General features: G+C 40.0%; 1 protein-coding gene across 1 annotated transcript in view; it reads right to left on the reverse strand.

Annotated features, from left to right (window-relative positions):
* The window catches only part of LOC136866585 (microtubule-associated proteins 1A/1B light chain 3C), a 55261-nt gene extending 34293 nt beyond the window's left edge, over window positions 1–20968 (reverse strand). The window contains exon 1 of the mRNA XM_067143684.2: window positions 20804–20968. Within this exon, the coding sequence (XP_066999785.1) occupies window positions 20804–20873 (70 nt within the window). The 5' untranslated portion in view covers window positions 20874–20968. The remainder of the gene's footprint in view (window positions 1–20803) is intronic.
* Between the last annotated feature and the right edge of the window lie 260 nt (window positions 20969–21228).

A 21228-nucleotide genomic window follows, 5' to 3' on the forward strand; every position in this document is an offset into this window, starting at 1 on the left:
CTAGCCTGTCTGGTCTTCCTACTCCTAGTATTGTATCGATGCGGTAGAGGCGATGCTGACATAGAAGGGGGTTGTTTGGAGAGATGAGAGGAGCTTTTAATTCTAGGGATCCTATTATGGTTTGGATTAACAGCACTTAAAACATCGGAGACCGAGTATCGTGGTGGGGTAACAGCTCAGACTGAGGCTAACTCGGGCCCATGTATTTGTTATATTGTCAACACAGCCAGGATGAGAATCGCTCGGAAAGTATACATACCACTCTAAAGAACTTTTATAACAGCTATACCGTGCGTTCGTGTCCTCTGTAGTTTTCTCGAACTTATAGCAGCTTATTTTTGCTTGAGTTCGCTTCTGCACTCCTTGCTTCCAGCTGCTCAAGGCGCGCACTTTCAGAGTTTTGTTTACATCGCACGGAGTGTTTAGACTGATTTTTTTCTGCTATAATGATTGGATCATTGAATAAAGGTGGAATTGTAGAGATTTTAGAACAGATTTTTGATGACAGTGGTTCAGAAGAAGAGGTAGATGATTCAGATTTAGACCTTGATTTAGAACTTCATGTTAGTGATTCTATCATATTCCACCCAGGTGTGATTTAGCACTTTGTAGTTTATTTAGCTAATGTTTCATGATCTTCATATGACTGGAGATATATTTAGAACGAAGTGATGCAAGCGATGATAATTCAAAGGCAGGGACTGATTCACATTCGCTGGGTACATTTGGTGATTTGGATGCACTTGCAATGCCCCTGCAGATAAAGGAAAAGCGGAAAATGGAAAAGTAACAAGGAAAGAGACATATGCTGGTAGTATCCAATGTGTTCTGTAGCACTTTTGTGTCCCTGAATGCTTGGAACTATTCCGCACTCAAGCTCATTATTTGTAAGGCTTTGTTGTCAGACTTTTTTTTTTTGTTGCAAAAGTTTTCAATAAATCTTAATGCAACTTTTTAATCTCTAGAATAGACACTTAAATTTTTGATGACTTTTTTTTTTTAAACCTTCAAAGTATAGCAGTCTCTGCCTGCCCACATGCCACCTTAAGACATGGTTTCCAATGTGTTAATAACATAGGCATTAAATAGTGTAGTGGACTTCCGATTTCAGTGTCATCATTGAGATTCCGATCTTTCTTCTTCTTCTTCTTTCGAATGGGCCACCAGAGGACCACGTGCCAATTTCAATTCCTCCTCCTTTGTTCTTTCCTTTTCTTCCAGTACGCTTTCATCTGTTCACTATGTTTCTTCTTTCTGTCTTCAGACCACTTTGAACCAGTCTTTTTTACTTTCCTACCTTGGAATCCTATTTTCAATACTTTTTCCCGAAAGCCTTCTCTATTATTTATTTCTTCTGTTATATTGGTTTTTTCTAAATCCTTTCTTACTTCATTGACCCAGCTTGTCGTTGATTTCTTTATTATATGTTTTCTCCAAAAAGATGACTGCTCTCTAATTCATTTAAAAGTTTGCCTTCGCCTGTATTCCTGATTATTACGAGATCCTTTTCTATAGAAGTAAAACAGTGTCCAGCTTCCTTTATATGCAGGCTCATTGCAGAATAATTATGTTTTTCACCATTAAATGCTCCATGTACCTTGTATAGAAACTTTGTGCAGTCTGTCCAACATTAGAGAATGTGATACAAAATTCTTTCAGACGACCATTTCAATATTTTTAAAATGGATTTTAATGTGTTTTAGATATCCTTTTACCATAAATATATGGATCCACAGTGTCAGTATTATTAAGCATAGTTGATATAAGAGCTCAGACCAATGTTTGTTTAGGGCTGAATAAGGCTGATGATGCCCAGTAACAAAACATGTACCTTATAATTTGGCTCATTTAACCACGCAACACTGGACTGTATTGAATAGCCTAGCTGGTATAATAAAATACTCCTTGTATAAACTTAGTGTTAAAGTTGTTTTCAATATGGAACAAAGTTGAGAATAAGGACTTGCAATGTAGATCTTGTTCAGAACAAATATTTAACTTAAAATCCATAATTTGCCATAGGATATTGAAATCAAAAGACATTGTGACTTTTGTAGATTTTAAAAAGGCCTGTGACTTGGGTTGATAGAGAAACCATAGATAAAACTGTACCGGGAGGTACACCTCACTCCGCTCATTTAAAATAAGCACCATATGGAACGCTATCTCTCCTACAACTAATGAATGAAGTTGGGACATTGACCAGAAGATGTCATCATTGAGTAATGTGTTATTTTGAAGTTGCTTGTTTACTTCAAGAAGTTTGAACTTTTCTCCATAGATGTCCTTACAAAAACTTTGGTCATGCACTCTGGTGCACAGTGGAAGAACTAGTGATTTAAAGAAGTTTTGTGTTATGTTTTCTCAACTAAATTAACTTTCATTTATTTTGTTATTTCAAGGTTTGCAACACTCCTTTCTCACTCCGCCAGCTTTTGAATCTGGCCAATCAGGAATTTTCTGTAATTATTTTTCAGCCAATAACAGGCTTCTTGTACCTTTTGAATTCGACAATAAAAACGAGAGGGTGTGTCCGGATTAAGTCGAGAACCTTCTCGAACCGTCCCCTCGGGTACCGTATATAAACTGTGGCTGATCGTCGTCTCACTGAGTGTCTGCGTTAAGACATTCTTCGCCAGGCAGTTCAAGAGCACAGGTAATGGCCACCAGATACCTCCGCACACTTACAAGAGGGGAAGGTTCTAATTTCTAACTATGTAACCGCCTGTTTTTCTAAAATGTAAATCTTCTTTCGGCTAATGTAAAATTTCATAACGACTTAAATTGTAAATCGGGGATAGAAAGTGCGTTACCCTTTCGAGTTCCCCTTCAATTTACCTTGAGGTGACTATGATATTGTAACTGTTTCTCTTTTCTGTAAAGTATTAAATTAACCTTCATTCTAGTCACCTCAGTAACTTAAGAGTAGCTTCTGCATCATTGGACCGCGAGCCCAATTAGGGTTTATACTTAATTTTCTAGGAGCGCAAGTGTACGCCTCATACATTTTGTGTTGGGGCCAGTAATTTAACCTGTTCTTCTTTCCACGAAGGCCCAGTAGTTTGGGTAACAGATACCCCTGTGCAAAAATTGTAAATTATAGGTTGGGCCTAGAGTGGCCGGAAATTTGTAAGATTTTTTTTGGTGTAATATAGCCTTGAGCGGGCTCTAAGAAATTGGGAGCGCAGTTTCCTTGGTTAAGTTGGAGAGCATGTAAGCTCTTTTCCGAGATTGATAATTTTACTGTAATATTGAGTGGGGCCTTTGGAAGGCCGTATTTGTAACCTCTGGAGCAAAGTGCTCTTGAATTGGGAGATTTTTCTCCTCGTCCAACTAAACACAACATTTGCAATGTGGTAAACTTGTAAATTTGGAGCTGGAAGCTCAGCACTTGTAATTTGTACGTGTAACCTTGTTATTTCACTAAGTGAAAAGTTTGTTAAGTTCGTGATTTGAAAAGAAATATAACCTTTATTTTAAAGTTTATATGAATTGTGATATCGTAGATAGACCCATTCAAGCCTGCACCTTCTTTCACCTGTCTGTGATCCACAAAAACAATCCGTGAATTTGGAGTGAAAACTAAATTGTTTAACCTAATACATGAAACACTTACTGACAATTTTAAAGGTGAAATTTATGGGCGAGATATCAAAACCTATTAAGATAAATACAGGGGTACGGCAAGGTGATGGTTTGTCACCCCTGCTATTCAATTTTTTTCAAAAAAAAATGTAAGAATTTTGCAGTGCAAAGCTTAACGAACATAACATTTTGCCAGTACCTTTGGGGAGAAAAAAAGGCATTGAAATAAATTGCCTAGCATTTGCAGACAATTTTTCTAAGTGCAACAACACAAATCAATCTCTTGGAAGAAATAGCCAACAAGACAAGTTTGAGAACTCCGTAGAAAAAACAAAACTTTATTACAAACATCAAGAATGTTCCAAAATTTTTGCAACAGTGCAAAGAGTAACAAAATTCAAATATCTGGGAGAAATAATTCAAGAAAATGGTTTAGACAAATCTGCAGTAGAAGAAAGGGTGCACAAGATGGAAAGAGCATATGGTATCACAAAGAATTTTTACAACAAAAAGTGTATCTAAAAATCTTGAAATAAGGCGCTACACTACAGTGGTGAAACTGGAATGATTATATGCAAGTGAATGCCTGGTACTGAACTACAGGCTCCGTGCGCTGCTGGGAAAAAAGCACCGCTGCGCTGCAAGTGGCGAACACTAAGTTAATGCGATCACCGCGTACATATCTCTGTCATTTCACAGTGTGTTGCCACGCCGACTAAATAATAAAAGTGGGATTTCAGAGTTTAATGCAACAACAATCCGTCATATTATTCCAAACCTCAAGAAAATGGTCATGTATTAAATTTACAAGAAAAAATGTTCGCAGGAAATAGTAATAGACCGAATAACTGCAAATATGATAAGAGAAGAACGTTGGTTCACCAGAGACTACCATTTCATGATAGAGGCAACATAGTAATTTATGTATTATTTGTGGTGATAGATTAATTTTCATGTACACATTCAACAATGCTGTCTTCAGAAAAGTATATTTGGCCTATCTCTAATACAATATCATGTTAGCGTAGGTTAGTTTTGCGACAGAGGCCTTGGTAAAAGAATAAAAATATTTCCATAAAATGTAAGCATATTTCTGCATTATTATTTAAACAGTTTACTCAGAACATGTCACCTCGTGCACTGATCAACCCTGTGAATTGTCTGGACCGCGCATCTAAAAAGCGGGGAAAGAGAAATACAACAAGAGCTTAGAGGAACTTTTTCTGATAAAAAGGAACAGGTTTGATGTTGGACCAATTGAAAATATCAGAATATCTTTTTTTTTTGCTACTTGCTTTACGTCGCACCGACACAGATAGGTCTTGTGGCGACGATGGGACAGGAAAGGGCTAGGAGTGGGAAGGAAGCGGCCGTGGCCTTAATTAAGGTACAGCCCCAGCATTTGCCTGGTGTGAAAATGGGAAACCACAGAAAACCATTTTCAGGGCTGCCGACAGTGGGGTTCGAACCTACTATCTCCCGAATACTGGATACTGGCCGCACTTAAGCGACTGCAGCTATCGAGACAGAATATCTTAACGCTGCCAATAAATTGTGTCTGTATTTATAATATGATCGCGACCACCTCTGTAATATAACGGTTAACGCTACTAGTTTACTTTGTCGGGGGCCCGGGCTTGATTCCCGATACAGACAGATATTTAAGATTGACATGAGGGTACGTGCAGCTTATGTTCATTAAAGGTTGCTTGAAAAGAGTTGCACCACCTCGGGGCGAAAACAGAACTTTGCGTATGTAAAATACAGTATTTCTGTGAGCCATTGATATTGTGTAATGGAGGCCAATTTCTATAATTACAGTATATTTGTCCACTGCCTTTTAAAATCTTTGTGAGGTTGTGACCGAACACTATAAAATTCACATTGTGGTCTGTAGTACAGTACGCTATATTATTATTATTATTTATTTATTTTGCACACTTTCGTGGTAATGATATTCAAGCAATTGTACAGATTTTAGGAAATCAAAGCAGAATAAACCTTAATTTACACTACAGTTTTACGTAGAATTTGAACCCATACATTTCCGTACAATTTAAGTCGTGGCAATGACCACTGTCTTCTGCATGGTCTTGTAGATATTGGTGTTGACATCCAACTTCTTCAGTATTATTATTATTATTATTATTATTATTATTATTATTATTATTATGACAATGTTAATAGAATACAGTGTATCTGTGATGTGTGTGCTTTAAAAAAAGATGGCCTATTGTAGCTTACTTTGAAATTTAACGTTGCTATAATAATTTGTTTGTAAATTGTTAACCTTTACTTTGTGTGAAGAGTTGTGTATTAAATACTGTAAATGTACAAATCTGGAATCACTTCCTGCGATTTACTCCATCTCGTGAGGTTGTGAATGAAAGCTCTGTATTACAGTATATATTAATGCAGCCAAGAACAAGCACATCATTCTGTCAGAACGTTGTGACATTGAAAAATAATCATCTGAAGACAGCACTGTAAAATAATTGAACAAATGAATGTAAACGTCACGTTGATGAAGATGCCTCTGAGTAGTTCTCGTAGTATCCACCCGCAGCAGCACAGTGCTATAAGCACTGAGCCTATAGATTAGATAAACTTGAGGTACCAGAAAGGAGAATGAGAGAATCTTAGGCCCTGTGAAAACAGAAGTATGGAAATTAAGATCTAATGATGAAATATACAGGAACATAGAAAACAACAGAAACCATAAGAAAAAGGAGATTGCAATTTTTCGGACATATTTACAGAATGGATGATTCCAGATTAACAAAAAGGATTTTCAAGTACCTTTGGGACAAAAAGGCAACTACTAGCTGGATTCAAGAAGTAAAGAAAGATTCAGAAAGAAACTATGGACAGAGAAATTTTTAGAAAGCAGGTAGTAAGTATGGAAGGATTCCAAGAAAGACTGAACAAGAAACCTGGTGCGAAGTGGTTTTGAGGACAGAAAGAAACAGCACAGTGAAAGGATGAAAGAATATTGGAAGGAGCAGAAGAGAAAACAACAAAGTATGAAGAACTGAACTGAAATTTGCACGTGGTTCTTAGCAGGCCTATTCAGAAAGAAGAAGAATTATTTACAGCCAAGAAAGAGCTAAAAGCTGGAAGTGCCTCATACAACAACCAAATAATGTTATTGGCTTTATGTCCCACTAACTACTTTTGCGGTTTTCGAAGACGCTGATGTGCTGGAATTCCTTTACGTGCCAGTAAATCTACCAACACGAGGCTCACGTATCCGAGCACCTTCAAATACCACAGGACTGAGCCAGAATTGAGCCTGCCATGTTGAGGTCGGAAGGCCAGCGCCTCAACCATCTGAGCCACTCAGCCCGGCCAGCAACCAAAGTGCGACTAACTACTTCCTATATTAAAACCTGACAGACGTAAGATATTCTCCTATCCGTATCAGCCAGTAAACAATTGTGAAGGTGCATATTTCTGATATTGTGTTTATTTTGTTATTCTGAAATGTTTTCAGTTTATTTTCTTAGATATACCTTTTATTTGTAATTGAGTACCTTGCGATGAGGAATCAGAAGTTTGAGGCAATGAAAGTAACTTGCAAGTTTGCCTCGTGTTACATCGGTAGCGAGTCTAGTGGAGATGTCTATATAATTTAATAACATGTGTGTTATAATCGAAGCAAGTGTCTTATTTGCGTGAATCAGTTGGCGACCACATGTTCCGAACTTAGCAGTAAGCAAAGATGTAATTGAAATATTATGAAAAAAAATTCAGAAATAAATATTGCGTGTGGTTACAACTTTATACTGGCATGTGACAATCAACAATGTTTGTTACTGGGGATTGAAAAGTTGGGGTTTAAAATCCCTAACATAGCAGTTTTTGCCACGATCAGACTTAAAGAATATAAGAATGAAGGATTTATAAACTTCATAGTTGAATCCATATTGACCTCCGAATTAAATTAAGAGAACAGTTTCTACCTGTTCAATACTTGATTTGCCACGCATTTACATAGAACTAACATATTACTTTAGGACGTATTTTGTTACTGGGGATTGAAAGGTTGGGTTTAAAAATCCCTAACATAGCAGTTTCTGCCACGATCTTCAGGTAAAACAATATCCTGTAAATAACACTGTTTAAAAAAAATTTAAAAACATAAAGTCACTGGTGTTTGCTTATGATTTGCAATAATAATAATAATAATAATAATAATAATAATAATAATAATAATAATAATAATAATAATTAGGCACCAGGTAACTACCATTTATGCTTCAGATACCACTAGGTGGGAGTGATCGTGCAGGGCAAGTTATCGATCATCCTACCAAACAAAAAACGAAAGCAATTTTACCTTCAGAAACCAGGGTAGGTGCAAAAAACTGGAAAACTAAATTCAAAGCAACTTCTTTGATGTGGACATGTTTCAGACCTACACTTCCTTATTTTCGGACGTCTCAAAACAGACTGCATAAAAATTATCAGATGATGACTACAACAAACTGGTTACTATGCAACAAATTGAGTTTCATTCTCTTTGTCACAAAATGATGATTCATTACGTATAAATTTTGAATTCTTCAAAAAACAGATTTCACGACCTTGAAGTTTTACCACCAGCAAGTGTCTCCTTACCACTGAATCCCACTAATATTTCAAGAAATGCATTTTTAAAATATGATAGAAAAATACTAATTCTATGAACTAGGCTACTTTCATCATGTGGCTACCATTTCTAGAATTTTCAGACAGTTAGGACACTGGCTTTCCGAGACCAAATCGCTCGGTAAACGTTTTCTGCCATAGAAGAAGGCGGTGGTAACCTGTGGAAGCTTTTTTTCTGTATCACACATGGCTACTGTTTCACAAACTACAGTCTGTGACAAGCATCACTCAGAACTACTGTATTTGCACTGGCAGAATTTTGAATTTTTAAATCTATATTTTACCTATTGTCTTATTTGCCTTCTTTCAATGTGTTTCTTCAAAATGGGGACAGTTTTCCAATAGGCTAACTGAGTTTTTGTCGCATCAGACTAATCTTTTTTCTTTACAATTTTCTTCACACTGCTCGGACACAGCAACCATGGGCTAGGAGTGCAAAGGGCAGTCCCTCCCTGAGCCACTAGCTCACTGGGACATTCTATAACCAATAAATAAAAAATACAATAAAAACCATGGCTTTAATTAAGGTACAACCTCTGCATTTGCCTGGCGTGAAATGAAACGGACAACCATCTTCTGGGCTGCGAACATTGGGGTTCGAATCCCGCATACAAGCTGATAGGTACGGACAAATTTAGTTGCATGGTCTGTGACGGTCAAAAAGACCACAGAGACAACACGTTATTGCACCTGCGACCGAATACTGAACTCCGGCGCCGCGAGAGAAACACGACCTTGCTGTGGGGATGCATCAATGGTTCAGACCAGCTTTGTATCTGTAAAACGACCGGACTGCAATTATGATATGAACATTAAAACAAGATTATGGGATTACGCGATTATGAAGCGTGACTATGAAAATATGCATATTCGGAACAATTATAACGGAATTTAACGCTGTCTACGTGCTGTACATCTGGTAACAGCCCTGCGAACCAAATGTCGAACTACCGTGACACACGAATTTCTAAGTGCCAGTAAATTAAGTTTCAAATACCACACTTGCAAGGTTACTAGTTCTGCTGCAGAATTGGTTTGACACCCGTAGGTGACTTGCGTGTCGTAATGAGGATGAAATGATGAAGACAAAAAACACACACACCCAGCCCCCGTGCCAGCAAAATTAACGAATGATGGTTAAAATTCGCAACCCTGCCGTGTATCGAACCCGGGACCCCTGTGACCATGTAGCCGGACTGTGTGCCGGTGATATTGTGGTAAGGTACATAAGCACTGTGTCTACACGTTCCTTAGTTTCTGTTATATGGTTTTGTTGTGTAGGCCTATCCATTCATATGAATATGGCATAATGTACATGTTCGGCTGTATATCTTGTTGTGCAATAGAACAACGCATGCCCTAGTTCAACGTCCACAACGTTCAATTGGTTGAAGGAATGCTTTGGGCATTTGGTGAGGTATACAAGAATAACAATTATATTGTTTCCCCCTCCGGTATTTTATCTTGCCGTATAATATCGTACTTATTTTTTCGGTAAGGTACTGTACGTATGCTTCGGGATTAACGACTGTTTCAAAGGGTTTTATTATTTATAAGTTTCATATTCCGTATTGATTGGATTCAATGTAATAGACAAAAATGTTCCACCGATCAATACATTTATTGTGAATTAATTATTGCACTAGTACCGGTTTCGGCCTATCTTGGCCATCATCAATACAATAAATGTATTGATCGGTGGAACATTTTTCTTGTCTATTACATTCTTTCAAAGGGTGACTGTGTACACACTTTTTTAAAGTGATGTTCATTACTGCATCGTAACATTAGTTTGTACATTTCATATCACTGTGTATTATTGGGAAACGGAACCAATACTTGTCCTTGGCCTACCTACAATATTATGCATCGTGTTGTTTCCATACACCACTGCCTACAGCTGGGAGTGGAGCGAGTAATACCGATGAGTAATGCGGTTGTAGCGGTAGAGCGCACCTCCCATCCCCTCCGCTTACAACTGCAAGTATTCGCGGAGGACCAGAGCACTGTATAGCATACGACACATGTTTAACAAGGGGAGATCACAACTTTCGGATCAAGGATTATCTTCAAACTTTGTATAGTCCTGACGCTCAACGCATACCCAAGCGGTATCTTCTGATCTCAAAACTTGGCCCACCCTGGTAATAATGAGGGTTGTCAGTCTGCCCGCCCTAGAGATAATGAGGGTTGACAGTCGGCTCCTTTCCTCTGGACACAAGAGGCGCATGTCGTTTAAAAGGCAAGTGATATCTGTCAAAAGCAAGGCTGTCATATTTTGCATCGATTATTTAAACACGTTAACATTTTATTCTAAAGTCAAAATATAAATATAAAAACTTGATAATGAATCACAGCACAAACCAATATCGCAGAATAATTTGTTTCATGCTTAACCCGTGCGGTGGTCGCAGATGTTGAAAGAAAGAAAGAAAGAACAGGAAGAAAGAAAGAAAGAAAGAAAGAACAGGAAGAAGGCATTGGCAAATAAACTCTGCAAAGACTAAACTTAAATTTATACCAAAGTAGGCCCATTAAAATATTAAATTTATGCTGCTAATATCAGTGTCTCACTTTCAGTAAAGAAATGAAAAGTGCAACAATTTTTTACAATTTGTTTTATGTCACACCGACACAGATAGGTGTTATGGCGACTATGGGCTAGGAAAGGTCTAGGAGTGGGAAGGAAGTGCCCGTGGCCTTAAGGTACTTCCCCAGAATTTGCCTGGTGTGAAAATGGGAAACCACGCAGAACCATCTTCAGAGCTGCCGACAGTGGGGCTTGAACCCATTATCTCCCCGATGCAAGCTCACAGCTACGCGCCCCTAACCGCATAGCCAACTCGCCTGGCAAAGGAAAAGTAAAATCATGAACCAGGGACTGGGATGATAATAATAATAATAATAATAATAATAATAATAATAATAATTGTCCACCTCTGTGGTGTAGTGGTTAGTGTGATTAGCTGCCACCCCCGGAGGCCCATGTTCGATTCGCGGCTCTGCCATGAAATTTGAAAAGTGGTACGTGGGCTGAAACGGGGTCCACTCAGCCTCGGGAGGTCAACTGAGTAGAGGTGGGTTCGATTCCCACTTTCAGCCATCCTGGAAGTGGTTTTCCGTGTTTTCTCTCTTCTCCAGGCAAATGCCGGGATGATACCTAACTTAAGACCACGGCCACTTCCTTCCCTCTTCCTTGCCTATCCTTTCCAATCCTCCCATCCCCCACCAAGGCCCCTGTCCAGCACAGCAGGCGAGACTGCCTGGGCGAGGTACTGGTCATTCTCCACGGTACTATCCCCCGACCAGGACACTGCCCTTGAGGCGGTAGAGGTAGGATCCCTCTGAGTCAGAGGGAAAAACCAACCCTGGAGGGTAAGCAGATTAATAATAATCACAAATATCGAAGTATGTAGTTCAGACAGAAAATAGCCAGCAAACTTAGCTACTTTTAAAACAAATGCAGTATTTACCTTAACTCTATTCGTCGTCATTGTCTGCTAGGTGAATTACAAATCTATCTTGGCTGCTATCCGTGTCGTGTTTCATGCACTTCTCTTCTGTCTTAATGGTGCTTCGAACACAAGCAGACCACCTCTCAGGACCGATCATTCCAGCTCCTTCACGAAGAAATTGACACACACTAGCACTCAAAGTTGGCGTAACATTTTCCTAACATACATCTTCAGCTGAAACCAGGCCATTTCTATGGGGTTTAAAATACAGTGGTATGGAGGGAGTCGCAAAACTTCGTGTCCACGTGAGGCTGCGATCTCCTCTACAGCGTACCTTTTACTGATATTGGCTGATTTGATTTCCTGCAACATAACTGCCTTGATGGGTACAGGTTTTGGCACGGGAATGTTATTGTACTCCATAAACTTAATAATGTCCTTAATATTAGTGTCCATGGAAAGAAACCTAATCAGCTGCCGCGAATGATAGCTTGCGTTGTCCATCACGATTACACATTTTCGGTCACGTGGTAGGTTCTTTAGAAGATGAGACCTAAACCAGTTTTCGAAAACTTGACCTGTCATTTCGTCAGGGCTATCAGCTTTGCAGTCTCCAATGTTTTTAAGCGATACATAAAAGCAATTCTCAACCCAGCCCTCATTGCCTCCAGCATGCAATACCATAATACGCTTGCCTCGCGATGTTGGTTCTTTCAGTATGCAATTACAAGTTCCATCCTCCCACCCTTTCTTCACAATGTCATGAATATCGCACCAAGTTTCTTCTACATAGACAACTCTGCATCCCTCGGAACGCAACTTCCGGAGACGGTCTATGAATTTATATCGCCAAGCTACTATTCTAGCAGATTCCATTACAATCTGTTTCTTCTTCAGAATATGGAAACAAAACCCAAGTTTGTTCAACAGCTGTCGTAGAGTAGTTTTTTCATAAGGAAAGCCACACACATTTTTCAAATGTTTTAACAGTTCCTGTACATTTGGAGACTTACCTTTAGTAAAGAATGCATATACCTTGCGTCTCACCAAGTCACAGCAAAAATCATCAGTTTTATTAAAGATAACCCTATTATTACCACACTTATTTGGAGTTGGAGGTCCCCTCTTTACTATTTTACTTACAGTTTTCCTGTTTAAGTTTCAACATTTTAGCTGTCTCAGAAATATAACCCTTGCGAATGTTGTTCTTCATAGCGTATTCGTATGCGTTACATACCAGCCGTTGACTTTGCTTACTTAAAGTTTTAGTCGCCTTTCTTTTCTCCGCGGAACGACTATTACCCAGCTGAGTATCACTCGCGGGTGCGGAACCACTGCTGCTCGGCTGAATATCAATCGTGGGCACGGAACCACTGCTGCTCGGCTGAGGATCACCCGGGAACATGGAACCGGTACTACTCGGTCAAATATCACTGTTACCAGTGCTCGGTTGAGGATCATTTGCCTGCACTGGCAGATTTAATTCAGGATTTTCTGATGCGATAATTTCCAGGTGTGATTCCCACAGCCTCCACATTACTGCGTGAAGCGAAGTGAAAAACAACACACTTCACAAATATTAATTAACGAAGCAAGGAAATAATCCAAAACATTCAAACAGTGAACAAAGCAAGTGTGAACTGTCTGAGCTGAAAAGAGAGACTGACGTCTATTTAACAAGAGGTGCATTGGCAATAGAGCTGTGAGGATTTCTGAAGGGGAATGTGAACTTCCGTTTTAAAGCCCACTTCCGTCATAAATCACCCCCTACTAGGCAAGTGAGTGGCCAGGGTGATCAAACGTTTGCCGAACTCTTTGAATGCCGCTGGGTAAGCGTAGCCCGTCTCAGCTATACACTTTTAGTAGTCCATTAGGACAAGATAATGTGCAAATATTAAGGTGTACTACTAAGGCGTTTTCGAGAAAATCGCAAGAGAATTTTCGCATCAAATATATACCGGTGCGTTGCGGTCACGAGCACGAGATGGCGACAGTCCAGTGATTAGCGTTCAAGCTCCATCAGATATATATATATTATTGTAGTCTGCCTCTATGGTAGAGTGGTTAGTGTGATTAGCTGCCATCCGCGGAGGCCCGGGTTCCATTCCCGGCTCTGCCACGAAATTTGGAAAGTGGTACAGCCTCGGGAGGTCAACTGAGTAGAGGGGGATTCGATTCCCTCCTCAGCCATCCTCGAAGAGGTTATCCGTGGTTTCCCATTTATCTGCCGGGCAAATGCCGGGATGTAGGCCCCTACCTAATGTAAGGCCACGGCCGTTTCCTTGCCTATCCCTTCCAATCTTCCCATCCCTCTACAAGGCCCCTCTTCAACATAGTAGGTGAGGCCGCCTGGGTGAGGTACTGGTCATCCTTCCCAGTTGTATCCCCGACCCAAACTCTCGCGCTCCAGGACACCCCCTTGAGGCGGTAGAGGTGGGATCTTTCGCTGAGTCCGAGGGAAAAGCTAACCCTGGAGGGTAAACAGATTAAGAAAGAAAGATGAGCAAAATGCAAATTTTGCGGCAGCATTTACGCTACGGGTGGTGGCGTATCAAATTTGTGGAATCATATGAAGAAGCATCACAAGGATGAAATAAACAGGTCGGCTTCTCCAGCAGAAAACAACGTTGTATTCAGCAAAACAGTTATGCTCTGAGAAAAGGGCATTGAATTTGCGTTGCCATACCAATAACGTATTTAAACGTGCCGCCACATGATATTCACTCGGTAATACCAAATACAGTAGAGACAATACACGACACTGAGCGAGATATTGAGGGACAGCTATTGGAGCTCACTCTAGCGGATAGATCTGAACGGTACTGATTCTGTCATAAGAGCACGTGTATTTTTTGAGAAGTTTTTGGTGTTATTTATGCGTTTTCAGTGAGTTGACATAATTAAATAGTAGCATGTGTCATTCCTTGATATCTCCTCTCAACATGAAGGGAAAGGTATGTGCTGTGTTTGGCTGCAGTAATTACGAAGTAGAGAAAAATGCGCGCTCGTTCTTCAGGTTCCCTCGTGACAAGAACATGAAAGTAATATTGTGTTTGCATATATATTCTTCCAGTGACAGATTTTTATAGTACTTCATAATCTTCTGACCTGCTCGACCCATGTTTTAACTGGCTTAAAATATAATACGCATATTTTATTGTATAGTGCAGCAGTTAACCTTCAATACCGATGTGTGTTGTAGGTGTGATCTGTGGGTTTTGAAATGTCACAGAAGCGATTTGGATAAAGTGTACAAGAAAGAAGGGACGTTACGCTTGTATAAGAATTATAAGATCTGTTCAGATCATTTCCAGGCTAGCGACTTTAAAAATCCTCGACTATACAGCCAAGGGTATGTTACATTTTTACTCTAATTGTACGTAAATATTCCTCAAAGCATCACTATCGACAACATTTTCAAACTTTTCTTTCTTTTATCCCTCTTCTCAGATTAAAGCCGGGATTTTATAGATTTTCTTTCTGTTAGTAGGCTTCATGTTAAGAGGAAAATTGTCCAGCTATTGAATGTTAATTCATTGCATCATATGTGTAAGGAATGTGCCGATATTTTTATTGACAAATGTCTTAATGTGATGATACATTGTTTTTAAATGAGGAAAAAAGACAAATCCAACCGTAAGATTTCAGGCAGGTATGCTAAAGCTAAAAAAGTAATGCATAAATGAAAGATCAAGCCATTTCACAGCAGTCCATTTCACACCTTGTTTATATGTCTAATTTCAGTCTTTGAATAATAACCTTTTAAATAATTCTTCATTCTTTTATCCAGAATTGCTTTAGCAACTTCGAAGTTAATATCTCAATACCACTGTCTTTCTAGACGTAATTTATTTATCCATTTCCGTATATACATTTCCATGGATATTTGAATTTAGCGCGATTTGTTCAGGTCAAGTCACCAGGAGCGCCACCGTCGAATTATCTCCCACACTGCCTGCTCGATCTGCATCCGATGGCTGCTTATACTGCCTGCTCATTACAACATTTTAACATGGCACTAAATGAAACACTCCGTTTACAAAGACCCACAGCAGGTGGCAGCACCAACCGGCTCCAGACCTGTCGGAATGAAATAGGGGGAAATAGGACAGACTGTACTTGTTTTCAGTGAAAATGGTGTACTGCTGCGTGCCTTTCTGCAAATCAAAGAAAGGGAAACCAGAATGCCGTGATATTTCATTCCATGATATACCTTCAAGTACACAATTGCGTCGAAAGTGGTTAAGTATTATATCCAGGGAAGGAAACAGCAAGGGAAGTAAATGGATTCCTTCTGATTATTCCGTGGTTTGCAGTCTACATTTCGTAAATGACGATTTCAAAGTGACCAGCAAAACGCGAAAATTAAAAACAGGATCTGTACCCAGCCCTTTCCCTGATTATCCAGCTTATAAACAACCGTTAATTTCAGCGATGATTAAGAGAAGGGATTCAAGCACAGAGACGTCTAACAAGAGCTCTTCAAACACCATTGCAGAAAATGGTAAGCGTAAGGTTTGAAGTATTACATACTAAGTAATATAATATTTGGGGGCACTAAACTGTTAATGTGAAGGTACAAAACGGAATAATATGCTGTCATAGATTCCATTGTCCGCCTCTGTGGTGTAGTGGTTAGTGTGATTAGCTGCTAACGCCGGAGGCCCGGGTTCGATTCCCGACTCTGCTACGAAATTTGAAAAGTGTTACGAGGGCTGGAACGGGGTTCACTCAGCCTCGGGAGGTCAACTGAGTAGAGGTGAGTTCGTTTCCCACCTCAGCCATCCTGGAAGTGGTTTTACGTGGTTTCTCGCTTCTCCTCCAGGCAAATGCCGGGAGCTTCCTTCACCCTTCCTTGTCTATCCATTCCAAGGCCCCTGTTCAGCATAGGAGTTGAGGCCGCCTGGGCGAGGTACTGCTCATCCTCTCCAGTTTCATCCCCCCGACCCAGAGTCTGAAGCTCCAGGACACTGCCCTTGAGGCGGTAGAGGTGGGATCCTTCGCTGAGTCCCAGGGAAAAGCCAACCCTGGATGGTAAGCAGATTAAGATTCCATTAGGAGTCTTTTGCTAGCAGTATAAAATCGTGTCAATATAATGCTCTTTTTATTACTATTATTATTTACGCAAGTAGGTCCTATTTAGTTTATTGGTTAATTCCAGTGACTCGGGGGCTGGGGTGTGTGTGGCATCTTCATCATTAGAAATCATCCTAGGTAGGGCATTCATCTTCAAGATATGCAAGTCGCCGTCTATTATTATTATTATTCCCTGAGTATGTACTTGATTTACTGGAAGATTTTCGTGAGCCCCCTGAGTCAGTGTGTGTCACTTCGGAAACTGCTTACCAGGGATTAGTGTGTGGTTATTTAGTGCGTGTAATCGAAGAAAAAACAGAATGCAGCACGTGCTTGAATAACGTTTCTACCTCATTTAATTCATCCCCATTGATAGCTGCGCTAGCCCTAGCAACGATTTATTGGCCTAATTATGAGGCTTCAGAAATTTGTTGAGGTGGCTCTACCGTACTGCAAGAAATCTGCAAGTCTGCTCCAGACTATAAAAAACTATGTTCTACCTTCTTTGTGCCAATGTAAGTTTTCAAAGTGTTTTAGTAACAATAAGCACCAGGAACTTGTGTCAGAAACTGTGGTGGCCAAAGTCGTGAAACCTCTACTTAGTAATGTAGGGAAGTACCATACAGACAAAGTTTCCAGGTTTTCTTGTTTGTCGAAACCTCTTTCTCGAAAAGTGCTGAAGCTGTAACTCTCTAGAGCACCACTTTATACGTAAAATTCTTTAATATTTCTCTTACTTTCAGATTTTAAATTTTGCTGGTATGCTTATCTCGTTGTATTCACGCGGTAAATGGGTACGTTTGGTGCTGCCATCTAGCGGCAGATTGTTGGTAAGGCGTGTTACACGTTTGAGTATGGAATGAGCAGGCAGTTTAAGCAGCCATCGGATGCAGATCGAGCAGGCAGTGGTCTCCCATTTTAGCAAGGCGAAATCCGGAAGTGTCGTTTATTGTGTCTACTGTATTTGGTAATACTACCGGGTGATGACGTCACAACTGCTCCGCTCCGTCCCCATCACTACCGCTGCCAGCGTCCTCGGCCTCGAGTCCGAGTTTTATCGTCCCCGACTCGATTATTTGCGAGTCCATTCCCCCCATCACTACCAAACTGACGAATGCGCGCGGCAAGCGGGTGAATCATACCTGTGTCCATGACCTTGGCAAAAAAAAGTAATAAAAAGTATACATGTATACACCCATGCTACCCTTCCTCATAGTACGTGCAGTCTCCACTACTTGCTGTGATACGATACAAATTGGTTAGCCGGAACGAACGACATTTTGTGCGTATTTCCACTAATAAGTTTGTTAATACTGTAATTCAACAAAATAAAGGAAATAATTTGCTGATAAGACAACAGGGCTTGTACAATTTTTTTAAATAATTCCTATAATTTCTAGTTTCAGCAGGGAAAAATGCGAATAAAAATTTAATATGTTCTCCAAAAAGTGACCCGGGGGGGGGGGGTGTGCTAATCGCCGCTATTGTATGGTTGAAGAAAAGGAGCGTCTTGTCTTGAGGAGTTTTAATAATACAATGTCATTGTCAGTAAGGATTCTCCATCAGATTTCAAAATGTGCTACCAGAACGTATGGAATAGAACATAACACGATACGAAACCTAAAAATATTATACAAACTTCAGCCGAATAGGTACAGTAATTTTATGAATTTAGTCTATTTGATTTAGTCTGAGATCATTCACGCAGTCAACAGTTGATTTTTTACGTCGAACAGTAATGGAGGAATGAATACTTTTTAAGGGATGAATGTTTTAAATATTTATTACTATCTAGAATATAGAAGACCAACTTTCATTAAAAAAATAAGTTAGTGCCTGAAAGGTTTTCGGAAGAATGGATATTGTGCTTTAGAGGGTCAACCATCTAAACCCCTTAGACAAGAAATGTTTTGAAGTACCGTATACGATATTTTACACCTAGGACATAAAAGAACACCCTTCTCGTAAAATTTCAACTTTGTACATCAAACAGTTTTGGAGGGATGAATAATTTCGTTTACGGAGCTAATCTCATTTAACACATTAGGGTTGGGACGTTAAAAAAATGTTTCCTATTTCACATTAGGATTTGCAATTGGAATTTTGTCTTCGTACGTTAAAAATCCAAAGTTGGAATTGAAATAAAACATGCTCGAGCGATAATAAGTTACCAAGTTAAATATGCCTTATCGCCTACGAAGAGTACCACCAACTTGGTGAGGAAAAAAGAGGACAGTCTACTAATGGAATCGCTGCACCTTAATCACTTTTATCGGCTTCGCTTTCATCACAGACCAATGTCCTATCACCTTTGTCATTAATGTGTTTTTTTTCCCTCTGCCATTCGTACTTTCCTGAACTATTTTGTTCTCCACCAAATAGTGGTGAAACTGGATGCAACTGACATGTTTCAAGTCATACTGCCAATACACTACAAATACAACTTTCACACTCAATTAAGAAGCTATTTCTATCCTTGGCCCACTGGGAATTAAGCAATGAAAATATTCGCTCCGTGTTTGCATTATAACTTGGAATATAAAATAATAATTGATATTTACGACACAATACTTAATAAAACTTTCAAAACTCAATTTATACATAATTTATGTACAGACACAGCTTCTAAACAACCTGAGCTAGAAAGGAAACGGAAGCAAACAGACACTGTGGGGGTGAAGTTTGTAACCGCGTGAAGTTTAAATAATTTTTAACACCCCCCCCCCCCCCAAACTAGGACATTCGTCAAGTAATTCGAAAATCCAGCTGGACGCTTTCCGTGCCGTTAAAAAGAGGGCATACGGCATCCCTATACCAAGTGTTTTTATTGAAAATATAACTATAGCATAACAGACAAGTGTGTGATGCAATTCATGGTTGTAGTAGTCAGTTTTAATCTTCTGCTCTGAAACGGGGTTCCTTAGGTCTCCTCTAGAAGTTTAAAATAACATTCTCAGGATTTAGAACTGCCAAATTATGACATGGAGTCCTGTTAAGATAGGAGTCTCCCGGTCTATTTCGCCGCAAAGAATTGAGCCGATGTTCAATTTCTACAGCCAATGGTGCATTTAACATTTCTGTGTCCGAACTTTAACAAACCCCTCCTCATCTCTCTCTCTCTCTCTCTCTCTCTCTCTCTCTCTCTCTCACTCACACACACACACACACACACACACACGTATATGAAATAACCACACCATATGTTATACCGTACAAGTAACAAATTATTTTAAAGTACCGTACAAAAACCAGGGTATTAAGAAGCTGGTATCTTAAGCTCACCAGTCATTTAAGTTTCCATCTTAAACTGGCAGTCAAACAATACAGGGGTTATGATTTTTTTCTTTTTTACCAGTTGCTTTACGTTGCCCGTCACACATAAATCGTATCGCGACGATGGGATGGGAAGAAAGCGGCCGTGACCTTAATCACGGTACGAAAATGGAAATCTATCTTCGGGGCTGCCGACAGTGAGGTTCGAACCCACTATCTCCCGAATACTGGCCGCATTCCGACTGCAGCTAGCAATCTCGGTATTATTATTTGTGATAGAATGCTTGTATCACAGGCCAAGTCCCCGAACGTCCCATGAAAATGTACAAATCCGCTCCTCTTCAGAATTATCAGCAACGATTTCGCAGAGAGAGAGAGAGAGAGAGAGAGAGAGAGAGAAGGGTTGTGAGTGAGACAGGCGTTTCTTGCGTGTAAAGGCCACACTGGGGAGGTTGTCAAAGAATAAACAGCGACAAATTAAGCAAATGCATTCTAAATCTAAAGCATACAGAACAAATTTGCCGCCCCTAGCCACGTGCCTACAGTAAGGTCGCCGGTAAAAGGGAGTGCCCTTGGCCTACTTCCAGTTATCTTCGGCAGACGTGCGTACTAGCACGCACACCAATGACCGTATGCAAACATGAAATTTTAGAAATGATTGTGTATGAAAGCAGGATCACATGTCTGTAAATTTAAAACCAGTACACACGCCTATGTTCAAATCCGTCCAGAAACGACTAATGTACAATAAATAACGCACTTACCGTATGTCTTGTTGTTTTTGAAGGTTCGCTTTACGCTGAAGCTCTTATGGAATGGCTGCTGAAGCTCCATGTTAGGTAATGACGGCGCCAGTTTTCTGTGTGACACTTCCAAGAAGCGAGATACGCTACGACGACGAGCGCGTGCGGAAATGAACGCTCTCTTCGTTGCTAGCAGACTGCACCGCGCCTTCCACGTTGTGCGTTCCTATTGGTCGGAGATGTTGCTAGGCGACGTGTGTCCACGTGGTCAGCCACGTGACAATTATATAAATAGACTCGTGTCTTCTTGACACACCCATCTCCCTCCAACAGCTGGAACAGCGAGTTCAAAGCACGGTCATAAAGAAGTGGAGTGGGGGAAGAAATTAGCTGTTTGATTCTGAATGGAGAGAAAATGGACTGTTTGGCACATCGGCGTTAACCAT

This window comes from Anabrus simplex, chromosome 3 (assembly GCF_040414725.1).
Source record: "Anabrus simplex isolate iqAnaSimp1 chromosome 3, ASM4041472v1, whole genome shotgun sequence".
NCBI classification, from domain to species: Eukaryota; Metazoa; Arthropoda; class Insecta; order Orthoptera; family Tettigoniidae; genus Anabrus; species Anabrus simplex.